Genomic DNA, 23,211 nt, shown 5'->3' with positions numbered 1-23,211 from the left:
AGATTTTTTTAACTTACTGCATGGTTTAACAAATCTACTTACAAACCATTATTTTTCATGAAAATATTTTATTAGTTTTATAAATTTTTTATAAATAATTTTTATAATTTTTTTTTCTAATAATAGATGCCGGGTAGCTTTGCCTCCCACTTCAATAATAATAATAAAAAAATCTCTCCAAATCTCCAAAAACGCCTTCGTGGTTGTTTCCAGGCAAGAAACTCTCCGAATTCTCACGTCGGCGAAGGGAAAGCGCGTGCGGGGATGAGCGTGTTGGCTCCGCGCGTCCGTGCTGGCCGACCCGATCCCGTCGTCGGCAACACCAACACAAACCGAAAGTAATCAAACCAACCAACTCCAAGGCATAAAATAAACGGGCGCGGCCGAAAAAGTCCAACCAACTCAACGACGGCAACGACGGGGAGAGAGGACGCCAAGAGAGAGAGAGAATAATTTAGTTTCTTGTATTTGAACGATTGAAATACCAAAAACCCAGCCGCGATCACGAGACTTCGAAAAACAAACTAAAGGGATTTTTTTTTTATTTTTTAATCTCACGTCGCCTTTCTTCTTGGCTTCCTCCCAGGTCTCGTAGGTCTCCTCCTTTTGACCGTTTCTCCTCCCACTCTCTTTCTGCCCCTTTCGATCCCTCTAAATCTCACCCTTTTAAGCCCTCTCGCTCTTCTTTCTTGCAAGCATACAGCGTTTTTGTGATGTGTTGATGTTAATCGCTTTGAGGTGGACGAAGAGAGGAGGAGGAGGAGGCGATGGGCTCGTGCTGGTCGTGTGCCATCAAGGTCAGCGGCTCCAGTAGCAGCAACGCGGCGGCCGCCGCCGGCGGGAACCAGGACCAGCCGGAGGCGCAGAACCGGCGGGGTAAGCAGGAGGAGGCGGCCGGGAGGAGGGCGGGCGGGAAGGTGCCGTGCGGGAAGAGGACGGACTTTGGGTACGACAAGGATTTCGAGAGCCGGTACGCGATCGGAAAGCTCCTGGGGCACGGCCAGTTCGGGTACACTTTCGTCGCCACCGACAAGGCCAATGGGGGGCGGGTGGCCGTCAAGAGGATCGACAAGAAAAAGGTAATTCCGCAAGACATGGGGTTCTTACTTTTCTCTTCTGCAAAAAGTTTCTTTCTTGCTGGATTTTTTTTTTCATGGATTTGATTGGCTGACTTAAACTGGAGATTTCCATTTGTATCGGAGAGAAATAAATATGTCTTGATCCTCAAGAAAAGGGGGGAAGATCTTGACACTAATTCTATTGTATATAGTTTCGAAGCCATGCCTTATGTTTTTCTTTTCTTCAATTTCTTAATCCTGCACGCTTGTGATGCAATTAGTTAATTATTTGTTGCATCAATTTGTACTGGGTTGGTACATTGGAACTCCTTATTTAATTACCAATGAAGTACTCACCCCTATTTAAGCTTCAAATCAGTACGTGGCCTAAGTGATATGGCTTAATTTTTCCTTAAATTCTTAATAATGAAATAATATTATGATGATGATACTAGAAGGCTGAAAGTCAAGTCAGTGTAAAGCTCTTTCATCGGTTGATTAGACATGGAGGATCTGCTAGCAGCAATTCTTACGAATTTATAACCTGACAACAGAAATGTTCTAGACAGGCTAAAACTAACTCCAGAAATTAACTCCAGAAATGTTCTTGCCAATCTGGAAAAAACAGCTGTTCTTCCCAACACCCTGTGCAGCACCCAATTTCCCCAAACAATTCTATACGGAGGAAGAAAGAAGGTAGTAGTTGGATGGAGCAAGGGCACTTCTTGCTAGGTAGTTGATCCAGTCTCCAGATGTGCTTATGTTTAAATGCTGTATGTTTTGGTGTACCTTTATACTTGCTGTGCCTATGGCGCACTATCCTGGTAGGAACATATCCTAGTGTGTGCATATCGAACAATACGTGCCATATGACAAAGTAGCAATCCTTTAATTTAGATAGAAGAAAGTAATTGATTATTTTTAGATACTCTTTTTTTTTTTTTTCCAAATAGACAATTCTGTTGTACTCTCCTAGTCTAAATCTAAGCATGGACAATTGGACATGTTAATCAGAAAGTGCCTGCATCTTTGGCTATTGTTGGACATGCTAATCCTTGGTGAATGAATATAACATTCACTTAATTAAGCATTGCAATGACCTAAGGATTTCTATCTATTAATTTTGTGGGTATGAATTTTATCTCTCTGTTATTGACAGTGAAATATATTCTAGTGTTTTGTTTTGTTCAAAAAATAATGTTCAATAGTTTGACATATTTATTGTTCATTTCTTATCTAATGATGCAACAGGTACCCCGGATTGAAAAATATGCCCTACATTTTGTTTACAAGGAAAATCTTTTCTGCATACCATGCATCTTCTGGATAAAGAGTGTCATTCCCCATTGTTTTTGCCCCAGAAACATGCCTATAAGGTTATATTAAAGAAGTTGGAGAGAGATGAAAAATGACCGCCCTTTTGAAGGGGGAAAAAAAAGAATCCAAGCTGCTCACACATATGCTGTTCAGCTGAACTTTTATTTATTATCTCTGATTATGCATTGGATAAAACAGTTGTTACTATGTTTATCAATTCTAACTACCACTAGAGAATATTTGAATTTCATGAGGCAGCTATTCACCTGCTCATAATTGTTTTATTGGTAATTGGTATAAGGTATATTATTTCTTGGCAGATGGTCCTTCCTATTGCTGTTGAGGATGTCAAGCGTGAAGTGAAGATACTGAAAGCCCTAAAAGGACATGAGAATGTTGTCCACTTCCATAATGCATTTGAAGATGATTCTTATGTTTATATAGTTATGGAGTAAGTTTTCTATTATCATTAGATTAATTGTCTTTTGCAGTTATGTCTCAAAAGTCATTTGTGTAGGTAGCAATGTCTTTTCTTGACCCATTATGGGAATGAAATCATGATTTTATGTTTATGTGCATAAATGAAACTAAAATATATCATGATATACTGGAAATGCATTCTTGCTTGTCTTTATGATCACTGTTAAACATGATTTGCTTGCTAACTTGTTTGTATTTGCTTATAACTAGTCTGGGCCATTGTATCATCATTTTTATTTGATATATATTAACATGAATTTTCTAAAGAAGTGGTATCTTTCTAACCAAAGATATAATGTAAAGGTAAATTCTGCATTACTGTTATATTGGCCAATAGGGCTGCTGGTTGGCACCCCTCTCCTCAGTGCATTCTCTGGGAAGAGATTCCAGCTTTGATCCTGGAAGGTGGTGGTCATGCTGTATTTCTTCAAAGGAAAAAAAATAGAAAAGAAGAAAGAGGTTTAGCGATTATTGTTATCTTCAGCTAAAAATGTTTTTCTTGGTAGATATTACAATATTTCATGAATTGGTGCATGTAGCATTTATATCTCTGTAGGATGTACAAAATACTTCTCCATGACCCTCTTTAGTGTTTAAACCTATGGCACCCCAATAGGTCAATCTGTTTGACCTGTTGTTAAAAATATAGGTCAGGTCAGGTCATAAGGCACTTTTTGTAAAAGACTGGTAAAAGATCCAACTTCTCATAGCTCAACCTGGATGGTTAGAGGACCTTTTGCAGTCCATAACATTGTGTATTTTTATTAATTTCTTTGTTTATGTCATCTGGACCCATCTATGTTTGCATCTGTTACCTGTGGCCTGGCCACCAAAATGGTCAGTGCTCAGATATGAATTTCAGAACAACTAACAAAATGTATTTGCTGTTGGTTTTTATTTTACTGCTAATCTTTGCCTTCTCTGCTGAGAATATCTTGAGTTGAATAGCGTAAGTCGTAGTTTTTTCAGAGCTAACCTTATAGCAGTTGCACTGTTTTAGTCACGTAGTCACATTTTTGTTAGTCTATTCTGTTTGTTGAGTGATATGTGTATTCTACTGAAATAACAGCGGGTGTTCTCTTTTTTTAAAAGAATGGTCATGATGATGACTTTTGCATTTTGCACTTTTTATCAGATTATGTGAGGGTGGTGAATTGCTGGATCGAATATTGGCCAAGTAAGACTGCTTACTTTTCATTAAATCAAAAAAAACATAATTTTGTTGGTAAAAAAAAGAGAATCAGATATCCTCTTATTCAATTAGATATCAATATCTTAACAATTATCTTTCAAAGTTTAGATATGAATGAGTTTGTTTCTTAGATTCCATTGCTTTTTAATTAATACTTGGAGCACCTTTACAATAACTTTTGCAGTTTAATTGTGTTGATCTTGAACAAATTTTCTGCAGAAAGGATAGTCGTTACAGTGAGAAAGATGCTGCAATAGTAGTACGGCAGATGCTTAAAGTTGCAGCTGAGTGTCATTTGCATGGTTTGGTACATCGAGACATGAAGCCTGAGGTATAGTTTGAATGCACAAAAGCAGTTGTTAAACTTCTGATCTATTGATAGTCGAAGTCTTTTTATGTGTACTAGATAGTATAACACCTTACACGCTTGACCTTTGCAGAACTTCCTTTTCAAATCAACAAAAGAGGACTCACCCCTGAAGGCAACAGATTTTGGCCTTTCAGATTTCATCAAGCCAGGTGTGCATAGGAAACATCTCCAATCTTTGTAAACTTCCATATTTGGTGAATTTGTTTTTCTGCATATTTATGTGATTTGGAACTTTTTACAGAAATAGTATTTTAGGCAGTTGATTTTTAGCTGTATAGATATGACATTTCAGACATGGCATATTCCAGGGAAGAGATTCCATGACATTGTTGGCAGTGCCTACTATGTGGCCCCGGAAGTACTGAAACGTAGGTCTGGTCCTGAATCAGATGTTTGGAGCATAGGCGTCATAACCTACATTTTGCTTTGTGGAAGACGTCCCTTCTGGGATAAAACTGAGGATGGAATATTTAGGGAGGTAAATTCCATTCTGGTTTCTGGGATATTCTAATCGAAGCATATGATCATAATCCACCCAAAATACAATGGTAACATTCATATTTATGTTGATTTTTGCTGTTTGCTACTGATAATTGCTTTGCTGATCACGACAATAAAACTTGGTCTCCATTTTTGTAATCAGTTTTGGATACTAATTTTTGGACTATCTATAATCCTTTAACCTGTAGAGGTTCAATTTAACAGTTTCTTGTAATTATAATTGCCATGTAATGGAAACACTGTATGTTATATTCTTTATCTGGCCGTCTTTATGTTTCTGGAGGTGCTATAGTGTTATTCTTATTCTGTTGGTTTGCAGGTGCTAAAGAACAAGCCGGATTTTCGTCGGAAGCCTTGGCCAAGCATAAGCAACAGCGCGAAGGATTTTGTAAATAAGTTATTAGTTAAGGATCCTCGTACAAGATTGACTGCTGCTCAGGCTTTATGTATGTATTAATTTGAGCTGTTTAAAATCTTTAGGCTGGACAATCCATCTAAGATACATGGTACATCCATGGGTTGTTGGATTACTTATAAAATCTGTTCTAACGTTTAGTCATGGAATTTTATGTAAACAACTTGTTTTTAGTAATATCCATTTAAAAGTTAGAAGATCTCCTCAAACTTATAAAAAGGATCTTGTACCATGCAATGTTGATGGTTTTGTTTTCTTGTTACATTTTTTTTAAGATCTTAACTTCTTCATGGATGTGTTTTCTGACCTCTTGCCCCCCATTTTCACAGCACACCCATGGGTGAGAGAAGGAGGAGATGCATCAGAAATTCCATTAGATATATCTGTGCTTCATAACGTGCGTGAGTTTGTGAAGTACAGCCGTTTTAAGCAGTTTGCACTAAGGGTAAACAAATTTGAACTATTTCCAGAAGAATTGAAGCATAATATGTTACATATATTAGTATTTTGCAGATGCCTTGTTGGAATTTAAGGTAATGAGTTGTGCAGGCATTGGCAAATACACTAAATGAAGATGAGCTGGCTGCTCTCCGTGACCAGTTTGATGCAATTGATGTGGACAAAAATGGTGCAATCAGTCTTGAAGAAATGAGACATGTAGGTTTTTCTTAATATTCAGCATAAAATTTGCAATCTCCATAAGCCATTTAGAAAAATTCTAATGGTGTTTTTTGTAAATTGGTTTACCTATGTTTAAAAATTCATTACATTCCAGCAATTAGCTAAGGATTATTCTCATTCCAGAATAACTTTTTGTCTGTTTCATGACTTCATTATTCTAGGCCATTCTCTGTTGTTGAACGTAGCATTTCTGAAACCATCTATGACAAATTTGTATAGCTAAACAGAAGACTTTCTAATGGTTAATTTATCTATTTTTCTATTCAATAAAGCATTGATTTTGGCAATTCTTGTAAGAATCTTTGTTCTGTAGTGCTAGGTGTCCAGTGTAGTTTCATAACTGCTGACTGTTAAAGAAAAATGAAAATTTCAATTTTTGAACCATGCTAGATGATTATTGTCAAAATGGCTAACTTGACTGTTATCTGTTTTACATTACCAGCTAACTAGAAATATCTAGATTCCTTCTTGAGCCATGATGAAAGATAAAACTTATACTACATATTGAGGGTGGAGGAATTCCATACCTGTCTTACAACCTAGGCCTAAAGTTTGCTTTAAAGCACAGAAGAGACAGCTTTTAGGTTTTCTATACGAAATGCGTCCGTTCTTTGACAACACAATTAGTTTATTATTGCTCTTCAAAAATTGGGATCAAGGAACAAACTGTTGATCCTTCATATATTTAACATTATAACTGGTATAGAAAATATCATTATAGTATGCAGAAGGAAAGAGAATGATATTTTGTCCAAATTCATTAACGTGTAGAACACTCTTTTTAAAACTTTTCATTCTTATGGAAATCTAAAATTTAAGTCTTTACATGCCATCAGAGACTGAATTTAGACAAAGTTAGTTTTAAAAGTTTTGCACATCTCAAAGTTAGAATGTGCATATGGTTTTCCTTTCAAAACCTCTCTAGTGTGGTGAAGTAGGAGTTATTTTCTGCTTGCCAGAAAGGCATTCAAGAGGCACCAAATCAGATGATATGTCTTACCAATTTTAAATTTATTTATTATTTGTTGATTCTAGTCTAAAGAATCTAATTCAGTCAGTGAATGTAGAAATATTTATGAGATCAGTAGTATTTTGATTAGGCTGGAAGCTGCCTCTAAGTATTAGCTACAAAGTGTAGTGTTAAATTTTGTACCTGTTCTACTGCTTACGTTTTATCTTGCAACTTTAAGGATGTGATATTGAATCTAACTTGTGAAACATAAATCAACAAACTTTTTCCTACCTATCTGCGAGACCAAGCTTAGTCAAATTCTATCAGCTGCATCTTTGATTTTTCTCAGAGAATGCTGGCTAACTATGATACTGGATATTAACGTGGATAAAGATTTGGTATTAGATCCTATTGGCTTAGTAAAGTTAAAAACAGAAGACAAATGCTTTGGATTAAGATATCCATGTTAAGTATGTGCTGGATATGGAGGTCATGCATGCATGTCAATTATATGTTTATATTCTAATCATGGTATGCCGTACCGTAGCATACCAAATGTACCGGACGTATCGTACAGTACCGGTTCGGTACCGGTATCAGTACCGGTACGGATGGCGTACGACCCTCGGTACATTAAAAAAAATTCCGTACCATACCGTACGGACACTATGCTAGTGTGGCACCGGTATAGGGTCCGATACCGGTACGGCGAACCTTGAATTTCTAATAGAACTAAACCTCATACACTTGGCTAAGAAATAGTGAATGTATCTTCTATTAATCTCTCACTGCTACAATGATACTTGGATTTCTTGTCTACTTGAACTCATATTATAATAGTGGACCACTCAACCTTCTGCACCGTTATGCCTAACATGTCGATTATTTTACACTTCTTATATTTGCTCCAAGATAGTGAACTAATATGTGCCAAAATGCTTAACTACATCCTTGACCCTTCATCTCTCTACACTTATCATATCCAAGGAGTGGTGTGTAGGGTTGCTCCTAGACCTAAGCACATTTCGGGTCAGGCATATGGTTTGGGCTGGGCTTCGGTTTAATATCAATGAAATTTCCCTAGCTTGAGCATGGCCTGGCTTTGGGTCTGAAATTCAAAGTTTGAGCCCTATCCAACATAATTTAAAGGCTTGGGCCTGATCCGGCAGCCCAAATTGACCTGGGCATGTGTGAGAGAGGAAGAATAGAGTTCGATCAGCTCCTCCAAATTGAGGGGTGAAGGGACACCGCTTTGCGCGTGTGAGAGAGAGAGGAGTGCCAGTGGCTAGCTGGTTTGAAGCAGAGAGATGGAGTGATGGCGATGGTCGGCTAGGGTGAGGTGTCGAGAGAGGAGATGGAGAGGCGAAGTGGTTAGCTAGGGTGAGGCGAAGAGAAAGGAGCAACAGCAGCAACCCATGAGGATGAGGTGCCAAGTGAGAGGGAGGAGCGACAGCGACAGCTAGCTAGGTGAGGAGTAGAGAGAGAGGAGCTCGAGGTGGGGTTAATGGGATGGTCGGTGATGTTCGTAGAGTAGGAGAGGTGTATTGAGGAGAAGAGAGGGAGATAAGGGATCGGCCATCGAGTGGTCTTGATTCCCCTCTTGCTTTTTATTTTAAAAAATGTAAAATACAAAAATAAATTAAAAAATATAATAATATATAACGAATAATACATAATTAAATATTCAATCATATAAAATAAATTAAATATATATATATATATATAAAATAAATTTCACGTAGGGCTGGGTTAAGAAACACCAAGCCTGAGCTTGGCCCGAATTTTGTTGGGCTTGAGAAATTGAGGCCATGCCTAGCCTGACAAGCTGAAAACCCCAACGTGAGCTTGACCAAAATCAGGTTGGGCCAGATTTGCTTAGGTTTAGTTGCTCCCTCTTTGCATGAGCGTATACTGTGTAATGGAAGAGGTACATTCCAACTAGCCAATTGAATCTACAGGTTTCGTGGGCCCCTCTCCTGTCTCAAGTTACCTTGGCTAGTATTTGATATGTATCAAGGGGTTGACATGATGTTGAAAACAGGTTTCATGGGCCCCTCTCCTGTCTCAAGTTACCTTGGCTAGTATTTGATATGCATCAAGGGGTTGACATGATGTTTAAAATGTAATATATCTTGAACAATATTTGGTTCATAAAATATTCGCATAACGTTAAGATTGATTATTGCATTCCCACTCATCACATGATACTTTTCAGTTTTAAAGTTGTCTATTTAAGCCTGTAGATTATAAGTCCTGCTTCCCAACAATGTATAAATGAGTGATTTTTTAGCACCTGTGACCTTAATAACTAAAAAATTGATTTAAATACAGCATCCCTATGCATGAGATTGATATCTGTGCCACTGTGTGTAGCATATCCGGTGCCTGTGTGCCTTTGAAAACATACAGCAAAGCAGACTGGAACATCCAGATACCAAAATTTCCCACTTCTACACAGTTCTGACCACTTATATGATGCCTATAACTAGTAATTTAAAATAATATTAGCACCATTTTGATGGATAAGTATGTGAAATGTCATCTCTAACTCGTAAATGCATCATAATCGTGGTGATTTAATGTTAACAAAGATAAAAGAAATTAGTTATTGGTTTGTTTCTATGCTTTGTTAGACATGACTTCCCGACATAATGCCCTCTTGGTACAATGATGTTAGAGTCATGAGTCCTTGCATGAAAGTTTTCTCAAAAAGATAGGTGATGGGTATCTTCTTAATTAGCCTTTTGTAGACAAATCTTCTTCTCAATTGTCTATACTGTAAAAGATTATTTAAAGGCTGCTCCAAGTCATCTCCTGAACTAAATCAGATTGATTTTACAAGAACATCCGTTATCGCATATTTGGGAAATAATACTAGTCAATTTTCTTCCAAAACGAGTATTTCATAGTGTTCAGAAACATTGTTAGAACTTTCTACCAAAATATAATTGCTTGATCGGAGGTGGCTTCTCCTCTCATAAGTCATAACTTGTTGAGTATATAACTGACATACACTGGAAAGCTCATGTTTTCTTACTTTCTTGAGGATCTTTTCCTTTCTGTGGTTTTGTAGTTTTTTCATGAGTCACAATAACAAATGGTGACATTTAGCTTGTGCCAGAATGAAAATTGTACTTAAGTTCCTCTAAGAAATGACCTGTTAACATCTGCTTATATTAGTGTTATTGATAAGTCTCTTAGCAATTGCCAACTAACATACAGTTTAGGATTAGTTTCACTTTTTGGCATGGGCTCGAGTCATTTTCTATAGATCAGTGCAAGTACAAGTAATCAATTTTTATTAAGTTTTGATTAAGGTTTATGTACATGTTATGCTTTTCATTTCAGAGTCATAATCATTGTGACAATTTTGTCCAGGCTCTTGCAAAAGACGTTCCATGGAGACTGAGGGGGCCTCATGCTCCAGAGATTCTTCAGGCGGTAGGTCACTACCCTTACAAATTTCCATTCTAGCGTTATGCGCCCTTGTGCACTATTTTCATTATAATGTGCATCAAGTCTTAATGGTACCAGCAAGCCAGTACCCTATGATTCTAGGAAGAAAACAATACTTCTGGATGGGTGCAGGAAACCTGTTCTCTTTTGAACTGGGACCTTCTGACCATCCCGTTTGTGTTCCAGGCTTCCAGCAGTTGGGACACACTGGGACAGTGGATGGACCGGGTTGGACCTGGAGGCAAATTTCTATTTTTCTTTTTATTTTATTATTAATGATTGTTGTAGTCCATCCAGACTGTACCATCCTGTCCCTGTCCCATACCATCCTAGGAGCACACTGAGACCAGGCCCAGTACTGAGATTTAAACAAATTAGTTCCAATAGTTGAGTTGGAATTTTGGAGGCAAAAATGTATGTAGAACAAGAATAGACTTGCTTTCTCTATTTTTAAGGGATGTTATATTGCATAAGAATACACACACACACACACACACACCCCTTCACTCTCTATAATAATTTATTTTGTTCTGGGAGTAATGTATAAATAACAGTCATCTAAGTTTTTAGAACAGCTTTCTCAGCCAGCTGACAGTCTACATGATTTTCAGTTGAAATTGTCTGAAACCTCTTTTTTTATAACAAAAAAAAGGAAAAAAATAAGTAAAAGAATGGCACAAAAAAAGGAAAAAAATAAGTCAAAAGGCATCTGATATAACAGTAATGACATTTCACTATCAAACTGGACAGTCATATTCATATATTCATGTGTCAAAAAACAAGATATATCAGTAACAGCATTTCACTATCAGATGTAAATCATAATCATAACCTCCTCGCTATGATATTTGTCCAGGCTTCCATCTGTCCTAGTTTTAAAACAAACTAACGTAAAATAAATAAAAAAATCCTATTTTGCATGCTTTGTGGTGGATATATGGACCTGAATGACTTTTATCCTCCATCTTTTTGGAGCAGATAGACAGCAACACAGATGGACTCGTAGATTTCTCTGAATTTGTTGCAGCAACTTTACATGTGCATCAGTTGGTGGAACATGACTCTGAAAAGTGGCAATCAGTTTCCCAAGCTGCTTTTAATAAATTTGACATGGACAGAAATGGATATATCACACCCGAAGAACTTCGAATGGTATCTTTTCCTAGTCACTGTTGTTGTGGTTTTAAAACCCTCCGGCATGATTGCATTTTAAATTCTAGTGTTCTCTGAGGATATACTTTTTTTAACAAATTAAAAGTAAAAATTAGAACCTGGTGTCACTGAGCTACCATGCTTGCAGCACACAGGTTTGAAGGGCTCGATTGACCCACTATTAGAGGAAGCTGACATCGACAAGGATGGCAGGATAAGCTTGGATGAATTCCGCCGACTCCTAAAAACTGCAAGCATGAGTTCACGCAATGTGCCCACTCCAGCTGGTGTTAGTAATCCTCAGAAGTTGTAGCTCAACAGGAGACTTGGCAATTGATGAGGGAATGAGCTGATGCTCTCTCCAGTCTTCACCATTTAAGGATCCATCTTTTGGGGGTTTGGCATGCATATATCTGCTCATGTGACAGATTGTAGTGAACCACAAGAAACGCAGAAAAGTTTTTCTTCTCAGAAGTGTGCAGTTCTGGAGAGAGAAGCTAAGCTGTGAAGAGGACGGTCGCTACCAACTAGCTAAATGCTTTCTTCACGTGGAGTTTTATCTCCACATTTGAGTTGTATATTATGTCTGGTGACCAGCGTTTCACCACAAATGTAATGGGTGATTACGCATTAATGCAAATTTGGGGTTATATGGTTGCACGGGTGAATGCAAAATTCTAGAAAAAGTTGATGTATCTTTTTGTCGAACTGTGACCTATATTGTGCTCTTTTTTGTTCTCTTTCCATTCTTAGTTTGGTCATATCTCAGATACTAAATCGGAGAAGCTTGGAATAAGCTTATGTACGCATAGTATGTTAAGCTTTTATCTGTTTTTAAATGGATCTTCCAAATAATCGTCCATCTACAGGAATCAATCTAAAAGATAGCATACGGCTGTTTTATGGGTATTGGACAAAGATCTTGTACTTGTATTATGCTTATTTGCATAATAATTGGAAAAAGAACGGTCTCATAATGAATTAAAATCTAGGATTTTTTTGCACGAATATCCTTTTAAATATCGAATTTTGTATGAATATCCTTTCAAAATTAATATTTGTATGTATATTCTCGCAAATCTGTTATTATACAAATGCCTATAATATAACGGTTGTTCTAACAGTGTTAAGAAAAATCATATTTATATTAATTAAAAATAAAATAAAATTTTAAAATTACGCTATTGTTCTTGTCTTCTTTTTCTACTATCAGGATCGCGATCTAGTTGTATGTCTACCCATTAAAGATATTTTAGTTATTTTAATTTAAAACCGTTAATTTTTTAACGTCGTTAGATAGCAAGGTACATATGTAAAAATAAAAATAAAAAAAGAATAGAATGGCAAAACAAGTGTTTTACAAGGATATACATGCAAATATCAATTTTGGAAGAATATTCATACAAAATTCGATATTTAGGAGGGTATTCATGCAAAAAATCCTAAAATTTAATGCATGTAGTACCTCATGGGAACCCAATTCGCCCGTTCAAAAATGCACTAGGGAAACTAGGGCAAGACAAATCCTTTTGCAATACTAGTTCAACTAATATAAAAAAGATATCTGGCTAATTAATATGTCTTAAATCTCCATGTATTTCCTCTAGCTCTCGTTTATTCTGTTTCCATATAATGCATCTTGATGAATCAAGATCAACTGATCATCAAACTTACCACAAAACAAGATTAATTTTGACATGATATTACCTATGTTAACGCAAATCCTTTTTTTTGGAAAAATTCTAAACCTACCCAAGCAACCTAATCCACGATCGAGCAAAAAGTTGCTGCCGTTTCCATAATAGTTTGTATACAATTGCTGAGACTTAGCTCAATGTTGTACTAAAAACTGTTGAGAAATTACTTAGATTTTGGGCTGAAATAGGAAAAAAGAAGAGAGATGCCAATTATGAACATGCAGCCAACCGAAATGAACTCATGAACTACGTCACTAGGAGTCACCCTTCTTAAGCTCTAATATTCTTTTAACAATCTCGTTAATGTATGAACTGAATATAGATCTGATCAGCAAATTAAACATCCATATAGCCTAATCCAAATTCATGTGAAAAAAAAGATGACATACATAGGGCGCAAAAAAAAACATGACAAATAGCACATGCATGATGGAGCATGCATGCAGGCCTGCAACTGAGACAGGGTATGCTAGTCAACAACGGTCGAACAAATAACACATCTCTTTTTTTTGTTTTGTTTTGTTTTCCTTCCAATCCTCTCAGATGCAATAATGCTGTAACCAGCTCCAAAATTGGACTGGAAGATACAGTTGATTGACACCAATAACAAGTCCAGTATGGATTCCCAGTCTTCTATTTACCTGGTTTTCATTCTTGCTTTTCCAACTCCCCCATCCTCTCAATAATCGCCTGCAAATTTGCAACAAAACGCAGAAGTTTATCTTGGGTTTCACTCCAAGTAGCAGTATTTAGAAAAAATAGCTTCATTTTTTGTTCATATTACCTAGGTAAACGAATCATATAAAACAACACCAAAATACAACGGGAAAAAAAAAACTAGGACTTGGAGCTTCTTTTTTTATTTTATTTTATTTTATTTTTGGACTTGGAGCTTCTTTAGTCAATAATGTTGCAACTGCTAGTTTATTTGCAAACATAAAATGGAAAAGGCAAGAATTTGACCGTTTTGGTGCATCCAGAGCACTATAATATTCCTATGATGGACGCCATATGGAAACTTGACTATTCTCTGAGTTGATTGATAACCTAATAAACTGAAAATTTTACTTCATTATCATTTTTTGTAAGGGGTTCGGCACCAGCCATTTTCTGGTTAATAATGTGTTTCCCCTATCAACAAATAATTGGCTGGTTCAGGGAAAATACCAGTCTGTATCACTCAATATTGGCTAAACCAACGATGCTGCTCAACATAGCCCAGTACAGGTCAACATGACTGGCCAATGAAATGGGTTCGGTTGATTTGGGCTGTTTGAATTCTCAAACACTCATGTAGTGCCTCACTTGAGTTCTAAAAGACTCATCTAGGTGTTCTTTAGAAGCTAGCATAACTTCCACAGTGACATGCCAAATTCTTCCATTTTGGTATCTTAATGGAAATAGTAGGGAAGTGTAGAAACAGGCATAAGAAAGGACAAGAAGGGTTGACTATAAAAAATACATATACGCGGGTGATGTCTTTTCAGCGACTGTGTGAGATATAATGCTATTCTTTTACTACTGAAGTTTAAAAGGAATCATTCTGAGAAAAATGCTTCTTATGACAAGTTAAAAACCACACATTATGAGTATGAACCTACAGGAAATGCTGAATTAGGTGATGTCAGACTTGCCAGCTGCTAGCTAAGGTTAAAACCAAATTAGTTTTCAAAATTTTCTACAAGTTTTCCAATATTTATTGTAATCCTTATTTCAATTTAAATTTTATCAGTATCACTTTTCTATAATTATCAAGTTGCAAATATAATATTATACTGGCTGAACCAAGAATACCATGTAATAGCCCTGTTCGGTAATTAAGCAGCCAACACAACTACATAATTATTTCCCCGGCCAGGACCATGTACAGATATCTACACTTTTCATCGGTTCTTTGCATCAATTTTAGAAATATAACAAAGTATAAGAAACCAATATAGGTATGTAACCTAACAGAAAATAAGTGAGGAAAAAATCAAATCAAAAGAATAAAAAAGGACCAAAAACATAGTGAAAAATTGAATAGATAACTATGATATGGTTACTCAAACTCATTAACGTGGATGGGCTTCTTAATATTTAAAACAAATCTTCAAAGAAGCCTTGTTTTCAACAAGTTGTGTTAAACTAGACTGTCTACCTGTTAGGTCCAAATTTTCTCAACAATGTCTAATTATATGTACACAAATGTAAAACTGGAAAAATTACCAAGCTTCCTACATCTCAATGTATCTTATGGTTATAGTTACTAGGACAGGTGTAGCTAACTTCAAATACAATAGTTGTAGATTGATCAATTTCATGTTTTTGATTAGACCAAGATGGAACTTGATTTAGGCTCAGAGGTAGAGCCCGAGTCATTTGAGTGATCCAATCGAAATTGATTAACTAGTCGGTGTATAAGGTAAGTTTGGCAAACTTGACCAGTAGTTTTTAATTGGGAGCTACTCGCACTGATTCGTCTTTGTCGAGTTAATGGCATATCCTTTCCACTGATTTCACTTACCTGGCTGACATGGTCAATCACATTTTGATTGGATCACTTAATGATTCGAGTTGACCCATGCCTTAAGGAAAAACAGAGAAAAGAAAAATAGTTGACAAAAGAAACAGATGACGGCATGACTGATGAGCCAAAAATGTTAATTATAAAAATGAGCATCCACAAGAGGCATGTTTTGATTGATAGATAGATAATAATCCAAAAAGATAGTTCTAAATGGATTCAAGTGCACTTTCTACAACATAATTTTTTTCTTACAAAATCACATGTAAAACTTTGGGAATTAATAAAGTTCACTATTGCTAATATATATTGCACATAACATGCATAACATTTAAATGATACATTATAAAAATTTTCATAAATAATCAAGAGGTTAATGGAGGCCACCTTCTTGCTTGTTTCTTGAAGCTCCCCAGCAAGAATGAATTCATCCAATATGAGATAAACCTTCACAGAGTAAAAATATATAGTGAGTGAAAATTATATGGTTATTCAGATAATTAAGTCTGCAAAACATTAATGAATTTATATCACAAAAGATTCTGTTCTGCCAAAAATTAAACCTTAATTAGGTTGTCGGAATGAATAGCTATTGTACCTCAAGAATCTTATTGTATGTGTGCAGGCAGTGTATGCACATGCACGAGCATGAGTTCAGTATTTCCACAAACAACAGACAAAGAGGTTAGATTATGTTCCTCTTATCAGAAGGAACATTGTCTCCTCTCAATTTTTTGGCTGAGCATCTGATTTAATTCAAATAGTGTGACTCATGGACTCCAACCTAACTCTGACATCTTCGAAGGCCCAGAGAGTCGAAAGGAGTTGCATAAGATGAATCGATATATTTTTGTTTCTTAATTACACAAAACTGGTGGAGACATTCAGATCATATAGAAGAAAGAGAATTTTCTAAAGCCTTTGTGACCTTTAATCTACTAAAGCCATTTGATACTTGCTACAAAAGACTCATATAGTGGATTAACCCATGTAAAAAAAATATTTAACTGATAATGCATAACTAGATCACTAACCCCGTAAATCTATATTATATCAAAAAGAGCATTGGGGATCCTTTGGCCTGTAAAATATGCCCACCAATGGAATGTTATTTGACTTGCAAAAGAAACTTTATTATATATAACCATTAACATGGGTTGTTCTTGGAAAAAAAATGTCCAAATAATTAATCTCAATATTCTCTTCAGCTTCTAAATCCCACATCCGTTGGGATCTTTCTAACACTCCAAATTTCTCTTCTTGCTATCATAACAAACATCTCTCCGTCTGACAAACTTATTTCTCAACTATCTCTATGTTCTCTCTAACAACCTCATCCACATCCAATCTCTATCTTCTGTTTTAATTTTTATTTTCTATTTTATTTCTTATTTGTTTAATATGATTTACTATTTTTGTTTGGCATTCCTTTAATCAAAATGATTATTCTTATTTGTTGTTGTCTAATCTAAATAATTATTTTTATTAAACATGCATCATGCGTACTTATATGCTCCTTTTTTTTAAAAGAATGTTGCAAGATAAAAGGATATTGTGATTACAGGGTCAGATCTAAAACAATATCTGCCAAGGAAGTAAGCAACAAATCTTGTTCACCCACCAAATAAAGAATAACACAACAAATAAAAACCAAAATTCTGCCAGATGAAGTAAAGAATGATTATGTTCTCATGTGACAGTTCAGCTAAAAAAAGTCAGCTTACAGTTTCACATCTACATGAATTAGTAAGGAAACTGAGGATGAAGGCAAAGCTATAAAATGAGAAAATAATGAGATTAATGCAATTTAAACTGTAAATGAGCTAAAGATAACTGTTAATAGAATGACAATACTAAACCAGTTAATTGAGTGACTATACTAAACCATGTAAAGCATTTTTTAAAAACTAAAATAAAAGGTTGTGAAGGGGTTATGGACCTTGTGAAAATTAAAGACCAAATCTAGTTCACACACGTTGCTGAAAAAATGATCCAATATCTCCACAAATAAATGGATGCACTCCAAGTATGCTAACTCGTTGTCAGTGATATCAACACACATTGAAAAGAAGAGTCCTGCATATCTTCTGTAGATAACTTTGTGCGTACGGAACTGTAGGAAAAAACTTACCAAATTCAGCTACACAAGAGTGATAATGCAACGCGATAGAACAATAAATCAAGACAACATCTGAAACACAAAATGGGATCAACACTTTATAATTAAAATAATAGCTCAGAATAATAACCTGCTTGTTCTGTACACAACTAAACCAGCAAATCAACACCATAAAGCTAAGAGAAAAAGTAAATGATTTTTTTTTTTAATTTCAAAGTTAAATAGAAAAACACATATATCAAAATATTTATGTTGGGTGGATGAAGTGGAGATACGCTCTTTCAGTATTACTAGATTGAACCATGCCACTTCTATATTAGGGAAACTTAACAAATCAGCAATAAGGACAGAAATTATGTATTTGTCAAGATGTTAAGCAATATGGAAGGCCCACGCAAACTGGACATACACTAGTATAACACAGGAAGGTGGAATAAAAATGACATATATTAGAAGAGGCACAGAAGTAGCACTCAGACAACCCAAATACATGGATGGCCATGTGCAAGAAAGATTTAAGGATGCAGAAACCATTAAATTTACATATTGTCATACCAAGTCATGAACTTTCCAAAATCTGATGGCTGTACAGTCAACTAAACTCTCATTGTGATGCCCATTTACACAAACCAGAAATATGCCACCTACCCTACAATTGTAACTCCTTCTCTTCTGTCTCCCCCAATCCAATCACCTGGATTGAAGAATGTAAATTCACCCTCTTCATTAAATGTAAAATGTTATAGTAAATAAACAATACAAAACAGATGATGCCAGGGGAAAGGCAACTGTTACATATCTCAGACATATCTAAGATGAGTAAAGTGTTGAATTTCATAATATTGGGCAGCAAAATATGCTGATTTTACCATTGGAAATCATTCATGTGCTTGTTCTCAAACCTTTGGGCAGCAAATGAATATTACATTATCTGGAACAAACATGTGTGCTCTAATATGTGATTTTTTATGTGCAACAACAGCAATGGGTGAATGTTGAATGCAGTGGGCCATTGATTTTAAAGCTTGAGGACAGTGGAGAGTGACTTCTCCTGATACATGGCAGGAAGGCGCTTAACAAGGTTCATGGATCCACCAAAAGATCAACAGATTCCTTAGGTTCCACTAAATAATTCCTGAAGAGCTGATGAAGTTTCCTTTTTTATCAAAAAAAAGTATTATAGAAACTATAGGTGGCGAATTTTGTGCATACAAGAGTCCTTTTATTTTAACTAGAGAAAAAGGGGACACGAGGGGCTGTTTGGTTGCCTATGCATTTCTCTGAAATAGATAATAGTTGCAAAAACATGATTCTCTACAAAACAGGTTCCATGAAAAAAGAGGAGGAGACTTGTTTTTCTAAAACTCATTTTTTATGTTTTATGACTTCCAAGAATAGGTAAAACAGATTTTATGGAAAACAACCAAGCAAAATTTTTTGTAACACTCATCCATTTTGAGCCTTTTGTATACCTGTTTTAGTAAAACTTGCCAACCAAACAACTCCTAAATGAATTTTCTCCTATTTGTTTTCTCATTTACTCATGTTTGTCTTCTCCTGTCTCCTTCTCTTCTACCTCTGATGTTAGAATATACTGCTTTAACAGTCAACAATGGCCACATCTTGCAAGTATGCATTATGACTTAAATTGGATGGAAAAGCCTCAAGGACTCCAAAGTTCGAAGGCTTGAATCAGCTTGAACTAGTCTGTGTCGTCTTTTACCAATTCATACTATATTCACTGTACCAGGTTGACAAGTTGGTACCACCAGTCGATAAGTCAGTTTACAGTAAATATGTTCCTACAAACCAGCATAGGAAGATAATAGCATTAAAAATCAGCAGATACAAACTGGTAGCAGTTGATATTTAACCCTACAGTACATGGAAAAAACTATAAAAGACAGGATTGACTCAAACTGGAGATGTGTTTGTTGAGTTTGCATTATCTTAGGTCAACAATTGTTTGGTTCAAGGAAATCCAACCAGCTGGAAACAAACAAGTAGTGTAACAAGTAAATGACTGAAAAGGCTAACGAACAATCTTTTCAACACACAAATGATAGTGATCTTGACGGCAATTTTAAATACATAGTTCAAGGTAATGAAAATCAAATGGTGCACATCTTACTACATATACAAAGGGACAAATAAATACTACAACAAGTCATACACCTGGGCTATTCGGTAAACCAAAAATCATTCCTTCAAACTTTGAACTAGAAGAGGGAACAAGATCTCGATTTCGTGGTCCCTTTAACACTTTCTTTCTCATTCTCTGTTTATACCTTCCGTTTTGCATTTTGGACTAGCATATCATTCTATTTCGACTCATGCTAAAGAAAACACCTACCAAAACCAATTCTCCCCATAGCTCCCACGTACGTCCTTGTGTTTTGTAATTATGACCTTATAATCAATAGCTTGAATATGTTTGACAATCAAACTGGCTCTATAGAGCTAACTTAGTGTAGGTATTCCAACCACATAAAGAATTTCCCAACTTGAAAGAATATTTACACTGATCTACAACCAAATTTGTCAATTTTATAGTGTAATCAATCCATGTTTAAATTGCCACATGAAATACATACTGCCTTTCTTAGATTTGTGCAAGACACATTTTTCAGTGCAATAAAAGTTTAGAAAGTAAATTGAGCTGCTCGAATGTAAAATGTCGAGAGATTCAAAATCAAAAATTTTGCAACCATAGAAAGTAGTTTCACAACGTGACATATATACTAAATAAGATTCACGACAAGTATGCTCCCCAGAAAGTCCAAATCATTGGCTTCAGACCATCTATAAGATCTATTGCCCTCTGAAGAAAATGTTCTCGTTATTCCAATGGACTGGAATCGCCCTCAATCCCTCTCTCTTCTTGTCAATCTTTTCTATTAGGCTACAAAAATTCTGCTTTTTTATTGACATTGGCATCTAATTTTTTTTTCTCTCTCTTTGCACCATAAAAATAACGACTAGGGTTTGGAATTTGTTTTCGTACCTCAACGAAATTGGTGAACTTCGGATCCCTGTTGACCACCAACCGGTGGACCTGCAAAATTAGAAGAAATATTCCATTTTTAATCTACAAAACAATCTTAGGAGAAGAAAGATCCAATCTTTAATCAAGAAAATCTTAAAAGGATCAAGAAAGACCAAAAAAAATGGCAATCAAGAAACGGAGAAAAGGAGAGGAGAGCGAAAATTACCTCGTATTCGACCTTGTGCTTCTCGGAATCCTCCAGGGGGACATAGTACTTGGCCAGGCGCGTCTTGCCCTGCCGATTCTGCAGCAATATGAAGCGGATCTGCCATTCCAATTCGATTAGAACGTACGGTTACATATCAAATCGAAACAAGAAAGATTAATTGCCCAACAAGAAGCAGAGGAGGGATCGGGAGAAACCATGTCGTTCGAGAGAGAATAGAGAGAGAGAGAGAGGAGATTTCCGGGGAGAGGAGAGAGAGAGAGGCCGGGCGAGGGCTTTTTCCTGGTTCCGATCTCGGAGTCGAGAGTCTTCGTTTGATATGCCGAGCCCTCTTGTTGTTGGACTTTGAAGTTTGAAGTCTGCTTCCCCAGCCTTCTCCCACCCCGTAACATTACGTGTCGAACTTTTATTGGATCAACCGGTGTCTTGCTCTCGCGGTAAGTCGTCGTGCGGCCTACACAAGTCCCGGCCCACACGATTTAGCCTATATCAAGCCCGAGGGCATCAGATCGATACCCCTTCTTAGCCAAAATGAACAGAAAGAAAAAAAAAACTATGGAAGTCCATTTTGCTTTTATTTTTTTCCCCCTCCTGCAAAATTTAGATTAGGGGTATTTGGTTGACATGGCTATTGCTTATATGGACTGCCCAATCTACAAATTCAGCAAGAAATTCAGTCTAATTCTACTGAAAACTCCTAAAAATCTTTACTAGACTCTTGCTTCATCCCCTACCAACAATCATCCAATTCATCTTGTCATGGAGACAGCTCCCATGTAATTCAATTATAAATAAGAAGCGGCTAAAAATGTAAGTCCAATGTGTATCGGAGACTATGGAGCATGTTCTTATCCAATGTCCTAAAGCTCAAGGCACTTGCTAATGTCTTTGATCAGGTTCCATTACATCCATATTCTAAGCAATGGAATCAGAAAGACCGGTCCATTCATATGATGCCACCCTCACTTCCTTCATATGATGCACTCTGGGAGGCTAGAAACTGAAAAAATCTTCGCAATTTAGATTCTTCAAAGAGCTCAATAAGGGACAGCAAAGAGTTGTAATCTTTCAGAGCTAACATAGCAACCAAGGGAAATTTAGAGAGATCCTCAATAAGAAAGCACATTCATGCAGCTTCTTGCTTGTTCTAGTCTACGCCTACCCCATGAAGTTGCGAATCAATTAAGGATGGAGTTACATATGGAGGGACTAGTTTTGTCATTCGAAACCATCAATTTAGAGTCCTATCCATGGAGCTACACATTTATATGACACTACAGTGCCTATGGCAGAATTACAGGCAGCTTGGTCAGGATTGCTAGTTGCTGGAACAAAGCTAGGAGGAGCCAAGGAAGTTTTGTTAGGAGGAGACCCATCTACGATTATCTCTTGGATTAGGAAAAGTCCAATGTAAAGTTGGATGCCCACCTATAACTCATTGATATCTAGAGATTAAGATCCAAATAGCTGAGCATACAGTTAATATGGTTTCCTGGTTCGATTCCCTTGGAATTGCCTCATCCTCTCCATAACATTTTGCTCCCATATGAGGGGAGAATAGAAAGTTTTATCAAAATAAGAAGGAATAGACAACTCATACTTCACTTACGTAACTTTGTTGCATGAAATTTCTATGTTACTTCTACATACTTTTATCAGATCTTTTAAGCTTTTTCTCATCATATTCATGCGTTGCAAAATTGTTTTTATATTCCATCAAATTGGCATTCAGGGATAAGAAGATAAAGAACCAAAAAGAGAGGAGAAGTGAAAATGAATCCCCTCCTCTATATTTTTGGGTAAGCGATCTTACATTCCTTATTAGCATATACATGCAAGAAAAGAGAGAGAACTCCTGCCAAGACAAATTAGAAAAATTAAAGATCATGCATTTTGCAATCTTTTGTTTCTCTCCAAGTCTATTTGTTTTTGTAGAAATCTTCGAACATATCAAGATGGTACTAGAGTTTAAACATGCCACTAGAAGTACAAATAAGCCAAGAAGCTCACGTGCTACTCGATTTTAGACTCAGATCTAAGCTTGACTCAACTCGACTGTTACCGAGCTTGAATCGAGCCCGAGTAGTAAAATACTTAGATTGA

At 36.3% G+C, this 23,211-nt stretch overlaps 2 protein-coding genes across 5 annotated transcripts; one reads left to right on the top strand and one right to left on the bottom strand.

Moving 5' to 3' along the window:
* Positions 1-225: 225 nt before the first annotated feature.
* LOC103719894 (calcium-dependent protein kinase 18) lies at positions 226-12,421 on the top strand. 4 transcript variants are annotated; one of them, XM_039117411.1, is made up of 13 exons: positions 226-586; positions 704-1,079; positions 2,696-2,826; positions 3,991-4,032; positions 4,267-4,378; positions 4,488-4,566; positions 4,726-4,895; positions 5,238-5,364; positions 5,663-5,778; positions 5,883-5,990; positions 10,345-10,407; positions 11,401-11,574; positions 11,723-12,421. In XM_039117411.1, exons 2-13 carry the CDS (start codon positions 768-770, stop codon positions 11,885-11,887), a joined length of 1,599 nt encoding a protein of 532 aa, XP_038973339.1. In that variant the 5' UTR covers positions 226-586; positions 704-767; the 3' UTR covers positions 11,888-12,421. The 4 variants fall into 4 exon arrangements, with proteins under 4 accessions (XP_038973339.1, XP_038973341.1, XP_038973338.1 ...); XM_039117413.1 differs by having other exon boundaries at positions 226-591; XM_039117410.1 differs by having other exon boundaries at positions 226-595.
* A 1,117-nt stretch (positions 12,422-13,538) lies between these two features.
* LOC103719893 (AP-2 complex subunit sigma) lies at positions 13,539-21,456 on the bottom strand. Its single transcript, XM_008809374.4, has 6 exons — positions 21,306-21,456; positions 21,109-21,207; positions 20,901-20,951; positions 17,717-17,890; positions 16,165-16,224; positions 13,539-13,961 (listed from the first exon to the last, which is right to left on the bottom strand). Exons 1-6 carry the CDS (start codon positions 21,306-21,308, stop codon positions 13,920-13,922), a joined length of 429 nt encoding a protein of 142 aa, XP_008807596.1. The 5' UTR covers positions 21,309-21,456; the 3' UTR covers positions 13,539-13,919.
* Between the last annotated feature and the right edge of the window lie 1,755 nt (positions 21,457-23,211).

The sequence above is a fragment of the Phoenix dactylifera genome, chromosome 2 (assembly GCF_009389715.1).
Source record: "Phoenix dactylifera cultivar Barhee BC4 chromosome 2, palm_55x_up_171113_PBpolish2nd_filt_p, whole genome shotgun sequence".
NCBI classification, from domain to species: domain Eukaryota; kingdom Viridiplantae; phylum Streptophyta; class Magnoliopsida; order Arecales; family Arecaceae; genus Phoenix; species Phoenix dactylifera.
This window is presented reverse-complemented; position numbering and strand designations above follow the sequence as displayed.

Bases quoted from the DNA above. Each gene is read 5' to 3' on its own strand.
- LOC103719894 (XM_039117411.1), top strand. From the start codon at position 768: ATGGGCTCGTGCTGGTCGTGTGCCATCAAGGTCAGCGGCTCCAGTAGC. The intron at 5,365-5,662 runs GTATGTATTAAT...CCATTTTCACAG, and splicing joins GACTGCTGCTCAGGCTTTAT to CACACCCATGGGTGAGAGAA. The intron at 5,779-5,882 runs GTAAACAAATTT...TGAGTTGTGCAG, and splicing joins TTAAGCAGTTTGCACTAAGG to GCATTGGCAAATACACTAAA.
- LOC103719893 (XM_008809374.4), bottom strand. The intron at 20,952-21,108 runs GTAATTTTCGCT...CTAATTTTGCAG, and splicing joins AGCACAAGGTCGAATACGAG to GTCCACCGGTTGGTGGTCAA. The intron at 16,225-17,716 runs GTCCATAACCCC...TACTCTGTGAAG, and splicing joins TGGTCTTTAATTTTCACAAG to GTTTATCTCATATTGGATGA.